Source organism: Labrus bergylta, chromosome 2, assembly GCF_963930695.1.
Source record: "Labrus bergylta chromosome 2, fLabBer1.1, whole genome shotgun sequence".
NCBI classification, from domain to species: Eukaryota; Metazoa; Chordata; class Actinopteri; order Labriformes; family Labridae; genus Labrus; species Labrus bergylta.
In genome coordinates this window covers 3,802,074-3,820,872 of record NC_089196.1, presented here as the reverse complement: position 1 = coordinate 3,820,872, position 18,799 = coordinate 3,802,074, and the positions used below count along the sequence as shown (strand labels likewise).

At 41.4% G+C, this 18,799-nt stretch overlaps 1 protein-coding gene across 1 annotated transcript; it reads right to left on the bottom strand.

The window, feature by feature from the left end:
- Positions 1-248: 248 nt before the first annotated feature.
- On the bottom strand, positions 249-17,252 carry LOC110005109 (uncharacterized). Its single transcript, XM_065961926.1, has 3 exons — positions 16,809-17,252; positions 8,537-8,974; positions 249-687 (listed from the first exon to the last, which is right to left on the bottom strand). The coding sequence occupies exons 1-3, from the start codon at positions 17,039-17,041 to the stop codon at positions 249-251; spliced, it is 1,110 nt and encodes a 369-aa protein (XP_065817998.1). The 5' UTR covers positions 17,042-17,252.
- Between the last annotated feature and the right edge of the window lie 1,547 nt (positions 17,253-18,799).

Genomic DNA, 18,799 nt, shown 5'->3' with positions numbered 1-18,799 from the left:
CCCCGTACTAGGACTCTTTATACTACAAAAAACACAACCTCAAACCTCCTTAAGCACTTACAACAACAGCACAACAACGTGAAGCTCCTGTAAATAAACACCACCAAAGAGCCCCCTGCGGCCACGGAGGATAGCTGTAGCCCTACAATGCCTACACATGCCTGTGTGAAATGTTTCATAATTCTGATTAATTATTAACTTTGACCATGTACACAAGTGAAAACAGGAAAATCAAAGAAAAAAACCATTTACCTGAGCTGTGAGATATGAGGCAGACATTGAAGGAAAGTCCTCACTTCACTCTCTTCATCAAAGCAGCCGGTAAGCTTCACTGGAGTCTTCTCTGATCTGAGTCTCAGCACTTCCAGGAGCATGGAGGTGTTGATCTCCGACAGGTTTATGGACCAGACACCAGCAGCTGACTCAAAAAGTTGACCCAGTTTTGGAATAACACTTAAACACCCTTCACTCTTGACATGTTGATACAAATCAACAAAAAAGTTATGCAAGTGTTTGTCAACAGAAAACAAAGAGACGAGCTGAGACACAACATGGTGAAAGCTCTCTTCTTTGTCAAGTGCTGCTTGCAGGCATAAATCCAGTAACAGCTTCTTTTTCCTTCTCTCTAGGGTCCCATGGTCTGGCTCCTGGTCTTCTTGTACTGGATCTTGGTGGGCCATCCTGAAGCTTCATGATAAAAAAAAACAACTTTAATTACTTAGGAAAATAAAGCTAAAAACTTTGTTATGTCAACATCAGCAATGAAACGTAGGGTTACAAAAAAAAAGTCCTGCGTGACGATTTATATTGTGTTAAGCAATGTCTACAACATGCATTTTCTGTGCAGCTGTGTCGTTCTTTTAGTTCCGTCTGTTTTCACGTTCGTGAGTTTGCGCTCCTACTAGCTACAGTACGGTAGTTGAGCTCTCAGCCTGCAGGGAAAGTTGTGAGGCACCGCTGGTCACTATTTAACTTTATTATATGACTCTTTCAATCAAAAGAACACTCCACAATGTTCATTTACGGAACAATACACCACTGTTTTAATGCATGATTATGACCTTGTGAGGAAGAAAAGATGTGATAAAAAGTCACGCAGACAGCCAGGTCTGTGTCGCCATCTTTCCCAGCACAGCGTGCACTCAATGCACAATGAATGGGGAAGGCTTTTTAATCACGCCAGGTCGAAGTGATAGGGGCTGCGTCACCCGCTGTAATGACGGCGTGTGTTTCAGTATTTTATACTGGTATATTGATCGCACCTGTGTTTAAGATGCAGCCAACTTTTAAGACGAAAAAATTGGATTAAAAGTGCGTCTTATACACCGGATTTTACAGTAGTTACTTAATTACTAATATTAATAATTAATAACTATATTTAATAAATTAAAGGCGTGAAATCCGTACACAAAGCCCTCGCACCCAGCTTATATCACAATGCAAATACTCCAGTAATCACAAACAACTGCTCTCTTAAAATATAACAGGATTTATTTAACAAAGCAACATCAATCCAAAATCAAAATCAAACAAATAACTATTACAAACTAATCTAAGCAAACAAGATATCTACAAACAAACAAACAGCGTGGCTCGTGTGTGTGGTCATGAGAGGCGAGGGGGGAGATAAGAGGGCACCATGTGAAGCTACGTCACGTAGGTACAAAATGGTGACAAAGACAAAGGAAGCCGTGTGGCTTAGCTTGAGCTCTCTGAGCTGAGTTCAGTAACTATAACTTAAACACCAGAAAGCTAGTGGCCGGACTTTGATTCAACGACAAGTACACTGGTCTTTCTGATTGTGAAAGCATTTAACTGAAAGTAAACTAGCATAGTATTGAATGAAAACACAGGCGAACACGGCAGTTCAGCAACAAGAACAAATGCAGCAGTTTACAGCAGATAATAAACAGAATGTGACGTTCAGTCAACATTAAAGCACCATTATCAATTGTTATAAAATAAACCTTTCTAAACTATTCTGTGCCCAGACTAAAGCCTTACTTGGAATCACTTTTCTGATGACTTTTTCAAGGTTCGCTTGGTCTTCAATCTGTTGAATCAACAGATTCAGGCAGGTTTCCGTGGCAGATGAAAAGAGATGGCAGCAGGAGTCAGATTTGAGACAAGAGCAATGCTATGTTGTCTTTCTGGTTGCAGGAGCAGATTTTCCTTGGTGTATTCTTTTTCAGGTAACAATGGCTGTCTGTAGCACTCCTGTCCAGTTGCGTTCACCGACGTTGACGAGAATAATAGGAAAGAATCTCTCTGTGCTTGAACCAGATAGTTACTGATTGCGCCAAAACTCCTAAAACGGGCCTTGGAGGTAGGCCAGGTTGAAATGCGTGTCTCCCCTGAAGCTGGAAGCTTGTGAAGAGATGTATCCTCTGGTGTAGAAAGACCGCACGTGAAGAGACAGAACAATGAGAGGCGGCTGCTTTTATCGGCCCTACACTTAACACCTATGTTACCTTCTGTGGCTACAGGCCGGACCTTTGTTTCAACACATGGAGATCCCACAGTGTGTAATCACTGTCAGTTTGATTGGAACCTTTCAGCAAGTGGCCTACAGGCTGAAGCGATAGTCTCTCTCCCTGCAGAATGCAACAACCATGCCCATAGCAGTCCCTCCAGGAAGTTGCGATGTCGCGATCGCAACAATAAACGCAATTTCACCAAACCCTGTGAATTCTGGGCGACCATGCAATTTTGTTGAATCACCGAAACATTTCTGCAACGTTGACCAATCAAAATAGTTTCCCCCACGAGTTTCACCAATCATAGCAGTTCCCTGCGAAAACAGTGAGCCGTACGTCACCAAAGTTGAATTCACTTCCTTGTTTATATGCAGATGCAGACATGTCCGACACAAACGTTGCACATTTATCTAGAGAAATTACAGCTAAGGATAAGCTAAGGATCTGCACGGAAGCAGGGGTACATCTTTTTGCAAATTTTTGGGTGAAACACAAACGAAAGTCATCGATCTACCGCAAAACACACCAGGAGAATGACTGAAGCGCACGGACAACATACAAGACAAATCAGTGACAGAGGATGTTGCATCCAGATCGATTGCAAGTGTGGAAAGAAGCAAGGTGAGTTAAATAAATAAGTTTAACAATAAAAAGTCTCGATTTTATAACATTACAAAATCCCAACTAGTGTTGAATTTTCTCTTGCTGCTGCAAGTTAATTGCAAAAAAACATCTAAAAAAATCTCAACATGCATTGCAATATTTTTGAAAAGCTGCCGCGAAATCAGGCATTTTAGGCCGCAACAATCCCCCAAAAAGTCAGTAAAATCCTGGGGGGTGTGAGGGAAAAGGCCTATCCAAGAACACAGGCAAAGGACTCAGCAAGCCAGTGAACAGAGAGGCCACTTTGGTCAACCCGCAGTCGCCAGACAGAGCAAGGAGGCCTCCCTGTCTACCAATGAGGTACATCCAGCACCACTCCCTAAAGGAGGCCAAAATAATACATTTTGTTTTTGTGTCCTATACACATCTGTTACAGTACATTTAATTGAGAAGGCATTATGTTCTGTTTAATCAGTAACAAATTTAAGTCACAGATTCGATCATATCATCAGATCATGTTTTTTGTATTACCGTATTTGTAGGCAGTAGTTCCCAGATGTGGAGATGTTCACACACTTATGACGTTGCTATCGCTGAGTTAGCTGCAGACACGGTAAGAGTGAACAGAGAAAAGTCGAACCGACCGTTTGACCGGATCACGTGTGTTCCTGACTCGGTCCGTACTGATCAACTGTTTGCTGAAGCACTAGAAGTAAACAGGTGCGCATGGTGGCTGGCGCTCTGGTGTGTGTGTGTGTGTGTGTGTGTGTGTGTGTGTGTGTGTGTGTGTGTGTGTGTGTGTGTGTGTGTGTGTGTGTGTGTGCGTTTGCGTTTGCGCTGCAATGTATGTTGGTGTGTCTCAGCGTGCCCCGTGATGCTCAGAGACCGACATGACAGCAGAGAGAGGAGCAGGGGAAAGTAGCTGCAGCTAGGCTACAACAAACGCGCTGAATACTTTTTGAGAAAACATTTTCCCGCCCTGTGGCGGATAGCCCTCTGAAAAGCACTCGCCAAACGGAAAATCTACCCGCATTTGGCGCTTGGCGGGTGTTAATTTCGGACCCTGCATGCAGCCCATCTTTAAAGGTCACATATTATGCAAAATACACGTCACCATGTTGGGCGGGTGTGGCTCAGCTGGTAGAGTCATCGCCTTTCAACCAAAAGGTTGAGGGTTCAGTCCCCAGCTGGGCAACATGTCCGATGTGTCCTTGGGCAAGACACTTAACCCTGAATTGCTCCCGCTGCTTCAGTGGCGTTGTATGAATGGATTAGTGTTGTGCTTACTCTCTGATGTACATCGCTTTGGATAAAAGCATCTGCTAAGTGAATTGTAACATTGTAACATGTTGTTCTAGCACTAATATGTGTCTCTAGTCCATCTACAAACTCTCCAATGATGAGAAAAGTCCATCTTTTCCCACTTTTCAGAAAATGTGTGCTCAAACAGGCCGTTTGGAGATTTTCCCTTCATGACATCACAAAGGGCAGTAGCCCCTCCCCCAGGTGGGTGACACTCCCACAGCTAGATGTTTGTTCTGCCCCCTGAGTCTGCCATCTCACCCTAAATAATAGGACATGGAGCCAGAAAGCCCGAGCCACCCAAGCCCTTCCAGAGAGGGGCGTCAAACACAGCTCATTTACAGGGTTTTTCCTGGCTCAGAATGGGCCATTGGGGGGTGACTATACACGCTATAGTAAACGTTAGACCCGCGTATTACAGTATAGTCTATGGGTCTGTATTACCTTATTTGACAGAAATCTATGCATTTTCTTTTATTTCTGACCAACCCCAATTAAATCTGGTAAATATTTGTTTTTATTGCAACAGTGAAACAGGGGAGGAGAGGGATTTTGAGGTAGAGGGGTGTAATGAGATTGGGAGAGGGGAGGTCACATCCTATCAGTGCATTTCACCCTCTTCCTATGATGGTTGCTCTTTTCCTTTAAATTGTGTTTTCATTTTACATACATATTTGTTTAAGTACATTTATTTGAGTTAAGGTATTATGTCAAATAATCACACATTTAAGTCACAGATAATTTGGATCATTTGATCAGATCAGGAAATTGAGAAATAATAAAAATATATTTGCTGGCTATAACGCAGCACTGTTTGACAGTCTGTGTGGAGAAGTTCACAGACTACAGCTGGCTGACGTTACGGTCGTTAAGTTATTGATTGTTGATAAAAGCAGACACGGTGGAAGTGAGCGGAGAAAAGTTGAACGTGCGTTCCCAACTCGGTCCATATGGATCCGGATCAACTGTGTTCTGTTACACATTTGCACTAGAAGTAAACAGGTGCGCGCGGTGGTTGCCGTTCCGGTGTGTGTGTTTGTGCGTTTGCAGTATGTTGGTGTGTCTCGTCTCAGCGTACCCCCGCGATGATCCGTCTGCAGACAGCAGAGGAGCAGGGTTAAGTAGCCGCAGCTACGTGATATGTGGTTATTATAACTTAGTGTAGTTTAAACATGACTGTTGGGATAAATATTTACCATGAAGTGGATTGCTATTTGAAATTAACTCACCAAACAGAAAATCAACCCGTATTTTGCGCTTGTGGGTTGCAGCGGTGCGTCCGGACCCAGTCAAAAGAAATGATCCAGCGTGAGCCGCATGCGTAAATGGATGAGAGGGGAGATGACTACTAGAAGTCTGAGACGTCATATTTAAGTTTATGTTCTGCTTGTTCAACAGTCGTTTGATGTATTGATATTGTTAACATAGCCTACATTCAGAGAGGATTTGATTTGCAATTTGAATTGTCTTTTTTGTCTTTTAGCGCTGGTGATTTTCCTTTGGCGCTGGGTAAAACCTCTTTGGGGGGCGCCAAAGAATTCTCTATGCAGGAAAAACCCTTATTTACATTTAAATGTACAGACACAGAAACAGCCTGTTCTGAGCAGGGCTGAAATAGAGGGGTTTATAGGCATGATCAAATACAGGATCAGAGTGGATTTAGAACAAGAAACTTCACAAGCATATTTTGGGGAGCTCTGAGACTTACCATAAAATCCGGTAAGACGCACTTTTAATACCTATTTTTTCATCTTAAAAGTTGGCTGGGTCTTATAAACCGGCGCGACCAATATACCAGCATAAAATGCTGATACACGCGTCGTCATTACAGCGGGTGCAGCAGCCACTATCACTGCAACCTGATGCTATTAAAAATGCAGCCCCATTCCCCCGTGTATTGAAAGCTGATTACACGCAGTGCTGGGAAAGATAGTGACACAGACCACGCTGGAAGCGCTACTTTTTCACACTCACGAGGTCATAATCATGCATTTACAGATAACGTTGGGAAATTGTTCCGTAAATAAGTTCTTGTGGAGTTCTCTTTTGATTGAAAGAGTCCTATATTAATGTAAAAGAGTGACCAGCAGAGTCAGGCAGCACTACTCGCGAGCTAGGGGTCTGTGCTTCACAACTTTCCCTGCAGGCTGAGAGCCCAACTACCATACTGTAGCTAGTAACAATATTAATAATAATACTTTTTTGTATAGCATTTTTCAATCATAAAAAAGGATTTTTGTGGGTAGTAAATAAAATCCATAAATATTGTCTAAATTATACTAAAAGAATATAAGTCAGTGAACTGTATTATAATGGGTACATTTTACCTTCTTCACCTATTTTTTAACAGTAACAATTTCTACACAAATAAACTAAATAATATCTACCCAAAGATATTGGATGTGCACTGAAGAGTGCGCATGCGTCATCACTTGTTCTTTGCTGAGGACAATTTCGGTTGGCGGGACTCTGGTTGTGGTTTGGCATCGTGGTGGAAGGTAGGATTAATATTGATCATAAAACTGTGTAATTCAATGAATGAAAATCTGAACGCATTTATTAGTGTGATAAATAGCAAGATTAATCAGGAAGCCTCTGTGTTAAACAAGACATTTTAATTGTAGCACTCTCTGTGACTTTTATGTTAGCATGGCTAATTGAGCACAAGCACGGTTCGTTTCTGGAAAAAAGCAATACATGAGTTGGATGCACGGGCCATCTGCGGGAGAGGCGCAGCGGTGACGGGAGGTGCCGTAGAGTCCATCGGGACAGCTGGGTCAGGGGTTGCCGCAGCATCAGCGGGTTGGACCGAAGCCTCATCCAAAAGGATCATGAAGCGGTGGGAGAGAGTAAGTGGTGGTGAAGACACTCTCCTAGGAGCCAAGTACTTCTGACCAGGACTGCTTGGTTGACTTTGGTGTATAGCTGTGAGCCGGAGCCAGGAGCCTGGTTCCGGTGCCCATCTCAGGATCATCTGGTAGCCTCAGCGTTTTAAAGTCTAGATCCACAGCAGCAGCAGTGGACGGATGGTCAGCCAGTTCCATAATTCTGGAGAGCGGTCACTCATTTCGGCTGCGGGGCCCTCGTAGTAGGCCGGCTCACCAGTATGCACGATGTCAGCCAGGGAAGAGTGGCTGCGGAGGCCCAGACTAGTTGCGGCACTAGGGCAGATGGTGATCGAGCCATCGAGGCAGCATATAGGAAATATGCTTTGACTGGGCCGCCGCTATGGACATATAGCTGTCAGTCATCTCATTATTTTTCATGAGTTCTGATTTCAGGCAAAGAATATCTTCCTTCAGCCGTGAGTATGTGAGATTGCAGTCCCCGCACACGGCCATAGATGAGTATTTTGGGTCCAAAGTAACTTAAAAAAGAATCACCTTCATTCCTGTTGTTCTTCCGTGTAGCAATGTTTGCACCTGTGTAGGCAGCATGTGTCAAACAAACTCAATTTAATAGTGTTTAATACGTCCGATTACTACATTTCTTCAGACAGCTGAAAAATGTGGATTTCACAGCAAGGATCCTACAAAGTAAGTCAAAGAATTATGTTTTTAAACTGGGTAAAATTACAAATGTTGGCGGAGCATCTGGCAGTCAGAAAACGACGTGGTGCGTTCACATGTGCATGGAATGAAGTAGTGCAAACTCCCGAAAGTGAAAACAAACTAATTAAAAGACACAACTGCTCAAAAACTGCACGTTGTAGACTTCGCTGAACCTTCAACACTAAATTCATGAATCAATCCGTTCCAGCGTTTAACTATTGAGCTATACTATATGTGGTACATTTATTGATTTGATTGGTTAATACAGATTGTTTTTCATGCTGTTATTGAATCATCTCGTTCACTCTTCAAAATGAATATCTTTCAAACCTCTTATTCAGCAGCTGTTTATTTATTGGTAAATAATTCATCATCAATTAGCTCCAAAGACTGAAATAGACCATCACAAGTTTGGACCTGTTTCATTCTATATTTTTAAAAACTTCAGAAAGCAGTTGTTCAGCTAAATTAGGATTTCTGGGAGTATGTTACACATTTCATCATCATGTGTTATTGGATAATTCAATCTTACAGTGAGAGGATTCAGATGGAGGAGCAAACCTTAACAGGTGTACACTGTGGTGTGAAGAGTAATTCATTTACCTGAGCTGTGAGATATGAGGCAGACACTGAAGGAAGCTCCTCACTTCACTCTCTTCATCTGGACAGCCCGTCAGCTTCACTGGAGTCTTCTCTGGACGGAGTCTCAGCACTTCCAGGAGGATGGAGGTCTTTCTCTTTGAGAGGTCAATGTACCAGACATCAGGAGCTGACTGGAAAACTGACTGTACTGATGGAAGAACTCTCAAGCCTGTTTTAGTCTCACAGTCCTTCATGTGGGAGTACAGATCCAGAAGGAATAAACACTGATGTTTCTTGGTGTCATCATGAATGTATCGGCCACTGATAGGAAATGTTTCATATGTGCACAGTGATGATAACAGCTGCAGTGTGTTCTCTCCTGTCTGCTGTTCTCTCTCTGCTGCTGCACAGAACAGACGTCCACAGAACTCGACTCCTCTTTTAACCCCCTCAGAGAAACTGAAACGAAAGTTGAAAACTTTGTTAAGTCAGCATGAGAAACGAGACATGAATTACTGACAGAGTGTATCTACTCAAAGCTTACAAATAAACACAAATGAGCAGAAAACAAAACACTTTGGTAATCTACACACAAATAATGATGCAATAAAGAAGATCAAATGTAGATTTCTCTAAACTTTCACGAAATGTAATTCTTTCAAAAGTGTTGGAGGACTCAGAAAGGTCAAATACAGAGTTGTTTCTTAAACTCTGTCTAATGAGATGTTATGTTATGACATGGATTCAGCTCATAAACCAACAGAGTGACTTTAAGGAAACCTTCAACTCAAATATTCAGAAATCAATCCGTTCCAAACACTGGAATACTGGACGACAACTTTGAAACTCACTAAAGTCCAAAAAGAAAAGGTGTGTCATTGTTTTCTTTACATTTATTTATCACATTCTGATTAGGATTAGGTACTGAAACGCGGTACCAATACGGCACCAGTTCCGACGTAAACTGTAGTAACCAGACCGAATAAGAGCGAACATTTCGGTGCCTGACTATTTTTTACAGCCCCCTGGTGTTTTGGCATCAACTTGCGGTTGTTGAACGTGACGTCAGTGCTGCTACTCAGCACACTTGTTGCTTAGAATCATAGTGAGAGGATCAAACAAAGATGCTGAAGGCAAAACGCTCCAAGGTTTGGCTACATTTCACGTCAAAGGATGCAAACTCTGCAACATGCAACAAATGCCGTAAAACAATGTCATGCAAGGTGGGTAACACATAAAATTTAATGACACATGGAGTTTGTTTAAAAGACGAACAATGCACCGTGTTTGTTAACCTACGTGACCCAGGGCCAAGCACGTCAACAGAAACAGCCAGTGTCGGCCTGCCCAGACAAATTGAAGAGAGTCCGAGCCCTGCCAGCGTGATGGACATCACAGATGATGACAGCAGCCTTTCCTCTTTGGGTAAGTCTAGTAATTTAATGCCAACCGCAAATGGCTAGCTAACACCGTTTCCATTCAGCGTGTGTGACAACATGTGTGCTACGTCCTATACTTCCACTCAGTGTCAGCTGACTTTCTGCTTAATGTTAAGCTCATAAGTCATGATTGTAGGCAAAATGTTGAACCTAAGTTTTAACAACAGATTTAGAAGGCACAATTTTGTATTTACACAGGAATGCATTAGATAGGCTAGCTGTTACATGACATGTTCGAGGCTACACTCGATACGAGGCTATACTGTGTGTTACGTAAAATATTTCTGCTCAGTGTCAGATATTTCTCTGCTTAAAATAAAAGTCATGAGTCATATATGTGAAGATAAAATGTTGAACTTACTCCTATTTATTGAGAGAAGTGGGGGAGAATTGTTATGAGCTGTTATAAGCAGAATAGGCTGCTAGTAGTGACCTGAAGAGTTAGGAGTTTGTTCAAAACAATTTCGATAGTAATGTTTTTATCTCTGGCTTTCCTGTTACCACAGTGACTCCTTTCACCCTGGCTAAGAAGGTTGCACTAACCAAAGAGCAGTCACCAGATTTGCGGTGATGGGGCTTCATCCATTTTGCACGGTGGAATCCCCATCTTTCAGGTGAAAATGTGTGCTATGATATCAAAATAGAATTTCCTGCATGTGTAGGCCACACCTCTGTCCCATTAAGACATTCTGTGTAAAAGACTAATAGATATCCTATATGTATTTTTCTTATAAATGGAGATGATTACTGCCCTCAATCATAGACCAACCACCATCCAGGGATGACATATCCAACACGCTTATACCTGCATGGTATTCTGTTATAAAACAGAATGTCATCCAGCAGCTGGCGCAGGTCAGGAAAATTGCAATTACGTGTGATGGATGGATCAGCGTGGCACAGGACCACTATCTAACAGTGACCATCCATTACATTTACAACAGCAGCATTCAGCAGAAAGTACTGAGCACTAAAGCTGTTTATGAGTCCCAGACAGGGCCAGTGGTCGCAGAGGAAATCCACAGTATTCTCGAGGAGTTCAAGTCGACTGGAAAAGTCATAGCTGCCACAGTAGACAAAGCAAGCAACATGGATGCTGCACTGAGAAATTTGAAACTTTTGCCCACACACTAAACCTGGCAGCACAGAAGGTGTATGGCATCCAAGCTGTGACAAGGTGGTGTGCCAAGATTTGCGCAGTTGTGGTGTGGCTGAAGCGGTCCACCATGAGCAAAACTGTCCTCAGAGAGAAGCAGTGACTCCTCAGTAAATAGAAAAGATCTGATTATAAATAAATCTTGCAAAGTAATACTTTTAAATATCAGCAATTGTTTATTGTAATTCCAATGTCTGTGCTTTGGATTTGCCAGAGCAGAATGTAATCCTGGACGTGAGGACACGCTGGAACTCTCTTTTCTGTCTTTTGGCGCTCGTGATTTTCCTTTGGTCACGGGCAGACACTTTAGCTGGTCACTGTATATAAACGTCACTCGGGTCCCATTGGCTCGAGGTGAGCTCAAGTTGAAATCTCCGGAGAATATGCGGCCGCGTTCAGACATCAGCTCACTCGGATATTCTGCGGATAAAATACTAGGGGTCTGGCCGGAGAAACTCCGGGTAAAGTCTGCGCGACAAATGTGGCTGTTTGGGTTCAGATATAGCCTAAAGAACCTCTGGGTAGCCAAATCTTCACACTCCAAATTTTTCAGGAGATTTCCGTATGTGTGAAAAGGGTTACTGTTGCATTAAAAAAAAAAATCTTTACCAGACTTAATTGTGGTTTCACTAATTTAAGCATAATGACAATATTCTTTATAAAATGGTCAGAAACCAAAGGAAATGCATAGATTTCTGTCAAATAAGATAATACAGACTCGTAGACTATACTGTTATACACGGGTCGAACGTTTACTACAGTCACCCCCCAAAGGCCCATTCTGAGCCAGGAAAAAACCCTGCATATACTGCCAGAAAAAGCCAACATGGCGATATTCCTCCAGAAAAACTGTTGAAACTGATGTAAAGTGTCCTAACCAGTCACAAAAGCTTCTTTAAATGTGCAATACTGTATTTAATTTATATTTGTGTTTTATCTTTGTATCTATTTTAATATTTAAGGTGTTGTATTGTACAGTTCAGGTCATTAGGACTCAGGAGTTTTAAAATGGAGATTAGATTACCCTGCTAGTAATCTCCATATGTGACCCAATCTGGCGAAATGAGTTGTAACTCGCAACGTTCTAATTTGAGATATGGCCGATTACATTAATAAACATTGAAAATATAGATTTTTTTTTTTTTTTGATCTTGTATGAAAGAAAATGTATTCAAAAATCATCTTCCAAAGTTTCATACTAGTCTGAACCGAGGATTTCCCTATGTTCCGGGTATCCCCTGAAACGTCATGATCTCTGCTGTCCAAATATGGTGTTAAACATCTTATGAAACCAATCAAAACGTTTAAAACATGTACACAAATGCTCATAATTGGCCAGTCAGAAGCCTTGTCCCAGGCTAACTTAGGCACGATTGGTCCAGCTATCTGGCTGTCAGATTAGCAGCGCTATGTTTAATGCTAGCTAGATTTAATTTTGAAAGTCCTCAGAAAGTTTACCTAAAGTTAGTGATTTTTGACGATTCCATTGTACCATCATTTTAGGGTAGTGCTAAGTGTGAAAATGTCATTGTCAAAAGAAAAGACAATCGACAAAGCTTTGAACTCAAGTGTGAAGCTGAGTGGATTAAGCTAGTCAACGATTCTTTTGGATGTGTTCGAGTGTCTTCCTCTGATGAAGAAAGTGTCAATAACAGTGATGTCGAAGATGAGACTCTGGAGCATGAAACCACCGGTAAGACGATATTGACGAGGACACGACGACGACAACAACAAAAACAACAGCAACAACAATTTGGATGAGGATGAAAACTTCTTGAGTGAGCCTGTCGTGATTGGCAGTCATTCCTCAAGCCATTCTTCTGACTCTTCCCTCGTATAACCCAACCCCAGCATTACAGGTATGTCATTTGGTAGCATTAGCCAACATTAACATGAACAGTAGTTCAAGAGTTGTTGAAGCAGATGCTTATTATTCTCAAGTTCTGCAATTGTTAATAGTGTGTGTGTGTGTGTGTGTGTGTGTGTGTGTGTGTGTGTGTGTGTGTGTGTGTGTGTGTGTGTGTGTGTGTGTGTGTGTGTGTGTGTGTGTGTGTGTGTGTGTGTGTGTGTGTGTTACATGGGTATTTGTGTACTTCTAGGGACAGTGAATGGATGTTTTACTTATTTCTTTTTCAATCTTAAATTTTTCAGAATTAGCAATAACCATCCTGGCTGGTTGTTCTTCAAGGCCTTTGCCAATTCTGAGGAGCAAGGAATATGCCTGTTCCAAGAAGACACACCACGGGGCACTGGTGGAGCAGTGGTTGCTGTGCGTGCCCCATGTATGGAGGCTGTGGTCCTCCGGGCGGGCGGCCCAGGTTCAAATCCGGCCTGTGGCTCCTTTCCCGCATGTCATTCCCTACTCTCTCTCCCTGATTTCCAACTCTATCCACTGTCCTGTCTCTCCATTAAAGGCCCAAAAAGCCCAAAAAAAAAAAAAAAAAAAAAGAGGACACACCACCAATGCAGACACCCGCTGTTGTCAAGCCTGCTGGCCTGGATTTGAAAAGACAGAATTATCTCTACCAAAGCATTCGTGAGTTTTGCACAGAAAACACAAAGGACATTACATGCCCAAAACCAGCTGTGGGGAAGGTAAGCTGTACCTCTCCTTGCCCAGCAAAAGAAGAAAAGAAGAACTGAAATGTGAAACGTAAGTCCAAATGTATGAGTGTATATTACAAAATATGGGATTTATCCAGAGGGGTTTTAAATATAAAACATTAGTCTACCATTATCCACTAGGGATCTGTTTTCTCTAATGCAAAGCACAAACCCTTTTTAACACCTTACAGTTTCTTCTGCTTTGGGTTCTCTCTCAATCTCTCACGCACGCACACACACACACACCATCCGCTAACATTGACAAACCCTCTCTTCTCTCAAAGGTACCAAAGTGAAAATGTAGCACCTCTGTACAAACTTTGTAAATTTTTTTGTAAATCTTCATAATTCTTTGTTAAATTGTTTTTTCTAAAGTATGAATTTAAATAAATATTTTGAAATCAATTAAGCTTCAGTCTGATTTAATAGCATTATCTAAGTATCCAAATGCCTTTTGTGAAATTTAGCTGTAAAATAATGGTTGCATCTCTTTGTAGAGGTGGGCGATATGGGAAAAATATCATATCACGATTTCTTTTTGCAAAATCTCGATCAAGATTTTATCACAATTTTTTTTATACTGATCTTAAGACAAATTTGCAAGTTACTGACCAGTTCAACCAAACTTATTTCCCTGTATAATGTTTTGACTGTGTCTGACTGTGAAAGAACTCCATCCCGGTTATATGCAGCTGTTTTGATATTTTTCCAAACCGACACGGCGTGAGCAACAGTTAACTTATCCGCATAGTTTACACAGTTAAGTTTACGTCTCAGATAGCGACACAAGAAACCTTTTAACGAGTCGGAGAGACGTTAACAGTCTGCAGAGAGTCAGACAGAGAGGAGCTCAGACAGTCAGTGATGGGAGATACAACCCTGGTGTTTAAAATGTTGCTGTCTGTGTTTTCTGATCTCTCTCAGTTTTTAAAAGTTACTAACAAGTCTCTCCACTCGAAGCTCACCTGTTGTGATAACGGAACCTATAGGGATTAGGCTAAACGACATTACAAAGCAGCAGGCAGGTGAGAGTGAGTAACCATGGTGACGGTCTGTATGTCAATCAACGATGTCCCGCCGCCTCTATGAATTAAACTCTTCTGTCAGTAAAACTTACTTTGATCATGTGTCACAGAATGAACACATTCTGTATTATGTTTGATTATATATAAAGAAAACTAAAGTTAGTCCAATGATGTCACAAAAAAACAACAAAGGCTGCAGAGCCTGTATGAAGCTACAGCTGTAGGAACTCTGCAGGGCTAAATAGAACAGAAACACAAGAACTTGAAGGCTACAAATAAATGCACCACTGTGTGAAAATGTTCCTGATGAACATAAAAAGAGGACACATAACTAAATCATCATTTCAAAGTGGTGCAGAAAACCTTCAAATAGTGCATAAATATTGATCAAAACGAGGGAAAGACTGTTTCTGTTGCTAAAGATGTTCTGGGTGAGACCTCTAGACCTCCTACAAAGATGTTTTTCAAATAGATTAAACTTGTCAGCACAGTTTTTGTGCATTTAAAAACATTATACAGGGAAATAAGTTTGGTTGAACTGGTCAGCAACTTACAAATTTGTCTAAAGATCAGTATGAAAAAAATCAGGATAAAATCGGGATCGGGATTTTGCCAAAAAAAAATCGTGATATGATATTTTTCCCATATCGCCCACCTCTACTTTCCATTGATACCGAAATCTCAATTTTGAGCTTTGGGTCACTGTGACTCATTTTGTCAGATCGGGTCACATATCAATCTCCAGTATTATTATATTGTTTCATACAGTATTGTTTTATTTGATGCAGGGTTCACACTCTTTTCCAGAGATCATTTTCCATGACTTTTCCAGGACATTTTCAGCGATGATCGAGCTGGTATGACAGTCCGTGATCGTGCCACACCAATACTAAGTGTCTTTAGGCTAATCACACCCACTGTGAGCTACCGCTACAAAGGTATGTTGATGTGCTGACCTCAAACTGAGGAGAAAACACAAGTTTACCTGATAGTTGTTGCCACAATTTACTCTCATGGTGTTTTTTTCTCTTTTTGTGAAGGATCTTTACGCTCCATCCTCTCAACTAAATTGTAAATAAATATCCACTTTTGACATGAGGGGGAAGCGGAGCCATTACATTATCTATAGACTTCCATTCAATCTGCATTGTGGATTATGTAACAAATAGCTACTTTTATTTTAAAAAATTATGTGGGGGTGAAAATGTCCAACCCTGTAGGAGTATTGGAATAATTTTCCAGGACAACACATGATTTTCCATGACATTTTACTTTTTCTCTCATTTTCCAGGTGTTTTCCAGTTCTGGAAAATTAGTCAACTGTTTTCCAGGTTTTCCAGGACGAGTGGGAACCCTGTGATATCATATAAATGTGATTTTTATTTTATATTGGTTTATTTATTATTACCATATGTTACTTGTATTTATATTGTTTAAAGATTTAAGTTAATGTTGTGTTCACTTTGACCCTGGAAATAAAATGGTATTGTTTTTTGACGAAGTGTGTGTCTTTTTTGTTTTTTAGGTACCTGTTCAAGAACCGTTTAAAAAATACCAAGTAGGCACCGGTATCGGATAAAACCCAACCGATACTCAAGCCTAATCCTGATGATAATCTTTTTAATCATCAGGATTCATTTGACATCTTATAAACATGTTTACTCTTTAGTCTTCTTTCTTTTAAACTATTGAGCCTTCATGTGGTACATTTATTGATTTGATTGGTTAATACAGATTGTTTTTCATGCTGTTATTGAATCATCTCGTTCACTCTTCAAAATGAATATCTTTCAAACCTCTTATTCAGCAGCTGTTTATTTATTGGTAAATAATTCATCATCAATTAGCTCCAAAGACTGAAATAGACCATCACAAGTTTGGACCTGTTTCATTCTATATTTTTAAAAACTTCAGAAAGCAGTTGTTCAGCTAAATTAGGATTTCTGGGAGTATGTTACACATTTCATCATCATGTGTTATTGGATAATTCAATCTTACAGTGAGAGGATTCAGATGGAGGAGCAAACCTTAACAGGTGTACACTGTGGTGTGAAGAGTAATTCATTTACCTGAGCTGTGAGATATGAGGCAGACACTGAAGGAAGCTCCTCACTTCACTCTCTTCATCTGGACAGCCCGTCAGCTTCACTGGAGTCTTCTCTGGACGGAGTCTCAGCACTTCCAGGAGGATGGAGGTCTTTCTCTTTGAGAGGTCAATGTACCAGACATCAGGAGCTGACTGGAAAACTGACTGTACTGATGGAAGAACTCTCAAGCCTGTTTTAGTCTCACAGTCCTTCATGTGGGAGTACAGATACAGAAGGAATGAACACTGATATTTCTTGACATCATCATGAATGGATCTGCCACCAATAGGAAATGTTTCATATGTGCACACTGATAATAACAGCTGCAGTGTGTTCTCTCCTGTCTGCTGTTCTCTCTCTGCTGCTGCACAGAACAGACGTCCACAGAACTCGACTCCTCTTTTAACCCCCTCAGAGAAACTGAAATGAAAGTTAAAGTTGTGTTAAGCAGTATACACACTACAAGATTTTGGTTCCGATTCCCCCCTTCCGACCAAAGCCAGCAAAGGTCCGATAATCTCATTTTCTTGTGGTGTGAGGTGTGTTAAGAATACCTCCCCGACCTGCTAGAAGACGATCGGGGCCGCCCCAATTTGAAATCAAATCAAATTAAACGTGTTCAATATTTCGGAAATCCTGTTTTGTGGGGAGAACACCGAGGGCGGCCGAGCACGGACTCTGTCAATTGTCACGTGGAACGGAACTTTAGCCAATAGGGAAGCAAGCTGACTGAAGCAGGAAGCAAAACAAACATTACCATGGCAACAACAGCATCCCGAAGCATAAAGTTGGGCTGGGCAACGATTAAAAGTTTTAGTCGCGTTAATCGCATGAGTTCCTGTGATTAATCACGATTAATCGCATTGTTATATGCAAAATCCAATAATGAATTAAAAAGTAGTATATAGCACAGTTTAATTGTAAATGTACTTCTCAACTTAAACAATGTAATCAAAGCAAATAAATACAAAACTAAAGCTTATTGCATTGGTTGCAGTCTGGATGCAGAGTGGTGTGGGTCTCCTCTCTGACTGCAGCTGGGTCTGCTGCTCAAGGCTACACTGACAGTCTGTGATGCTTTAGGAAGGGGGAGGGGCTCACGGCAGCACCCGCTGCTCGTTGAGGACAGTAACTGCAGAGCAATACGTGCTTTCACGTCAGTTTCTTACACCAAAAAAGTCTCCAATAACACCAGAAAAAGTTGCTAGATTTGTCGCTAGTAGCTGTTGACAAAAAAAGTCGCCAAGAGGGTTTGGAAAGTCGCCAGATTTATCGAGAAAGTCGCCAAGTTGGCGACACTGTTTCCTCTTTCCTGTGAGCGCCGCAGCAGACATGCGCAGCAGTAAGCAACATACGAGGCTCGCTCACGATGGAATTTTACAAAATAAAAGCCAGTGAGCAACAGACTTTTACAATAAGAAAATAAGTAATAAATGCGAGATAAAATAATTGTCGGCGATAATTAATTAATGAGTTAACGTGAAAATAACGCGTTAACGTGCCCAGCCCTAAAATTTAGATTTGTTGATTTGTGGCAACAACACGAGTCATATTCCAACATTTCATGTGAAACAAACCACAATCCAACTGACAAAGAAAGGAGTTGGACCAAAATGTTTACCGTAATGGATGTACAAGCTAACAGCTAGCCACATTCAGATTGCCCATCATGTTTGTTTACTCTTAAATCGCATCTGACCGCACGAGATTACATGTTGTGATAGTCGAAACTCTGGTTGTCAGCGAATGTATCGGTTTCAGATCTCAGTGTGCCGTGAGAAGATCAACTCAGCACACCACACACTATAGCCGTTTTCACATATGCTCCTCACAGCGGGGGACTTTCCCTGTCAGAGGGGAGGGGGATCAGGGGATTTCCTGAGGTGAGAAGAGTAATTCATTTACCTGAGCTGTGAGATATGAGGCAGACACTGAAGGAAAGTCCTCACTTCACTCTCTTCATCAAAGCAGCC

Bases quoted from the DNA above. Each gene is read 5' to 3' on its own strand.
- LOC110005109 (XM_065961926.1), bottom strand. From the start codon at position 17,041: ATGAAGGACTGTGAGACTAAAACAGGCTTGAGAGTTCTTCCATCAGTA. The intron at 8,975-16,808 runs GTAAATGAATTA...CTTTCGTTTCAG, and splicing joins CCTCATATCTCACAGCTCAG to TTTCTCTGAGGGGGTTAAAA. The intron at 688-8,536 runs GTAAATGAATTA...TTTATCATGAAG, and splicing joins CCTCATATCTCACAGCTCAG to CTTCAGGATGGCCCACCAAG.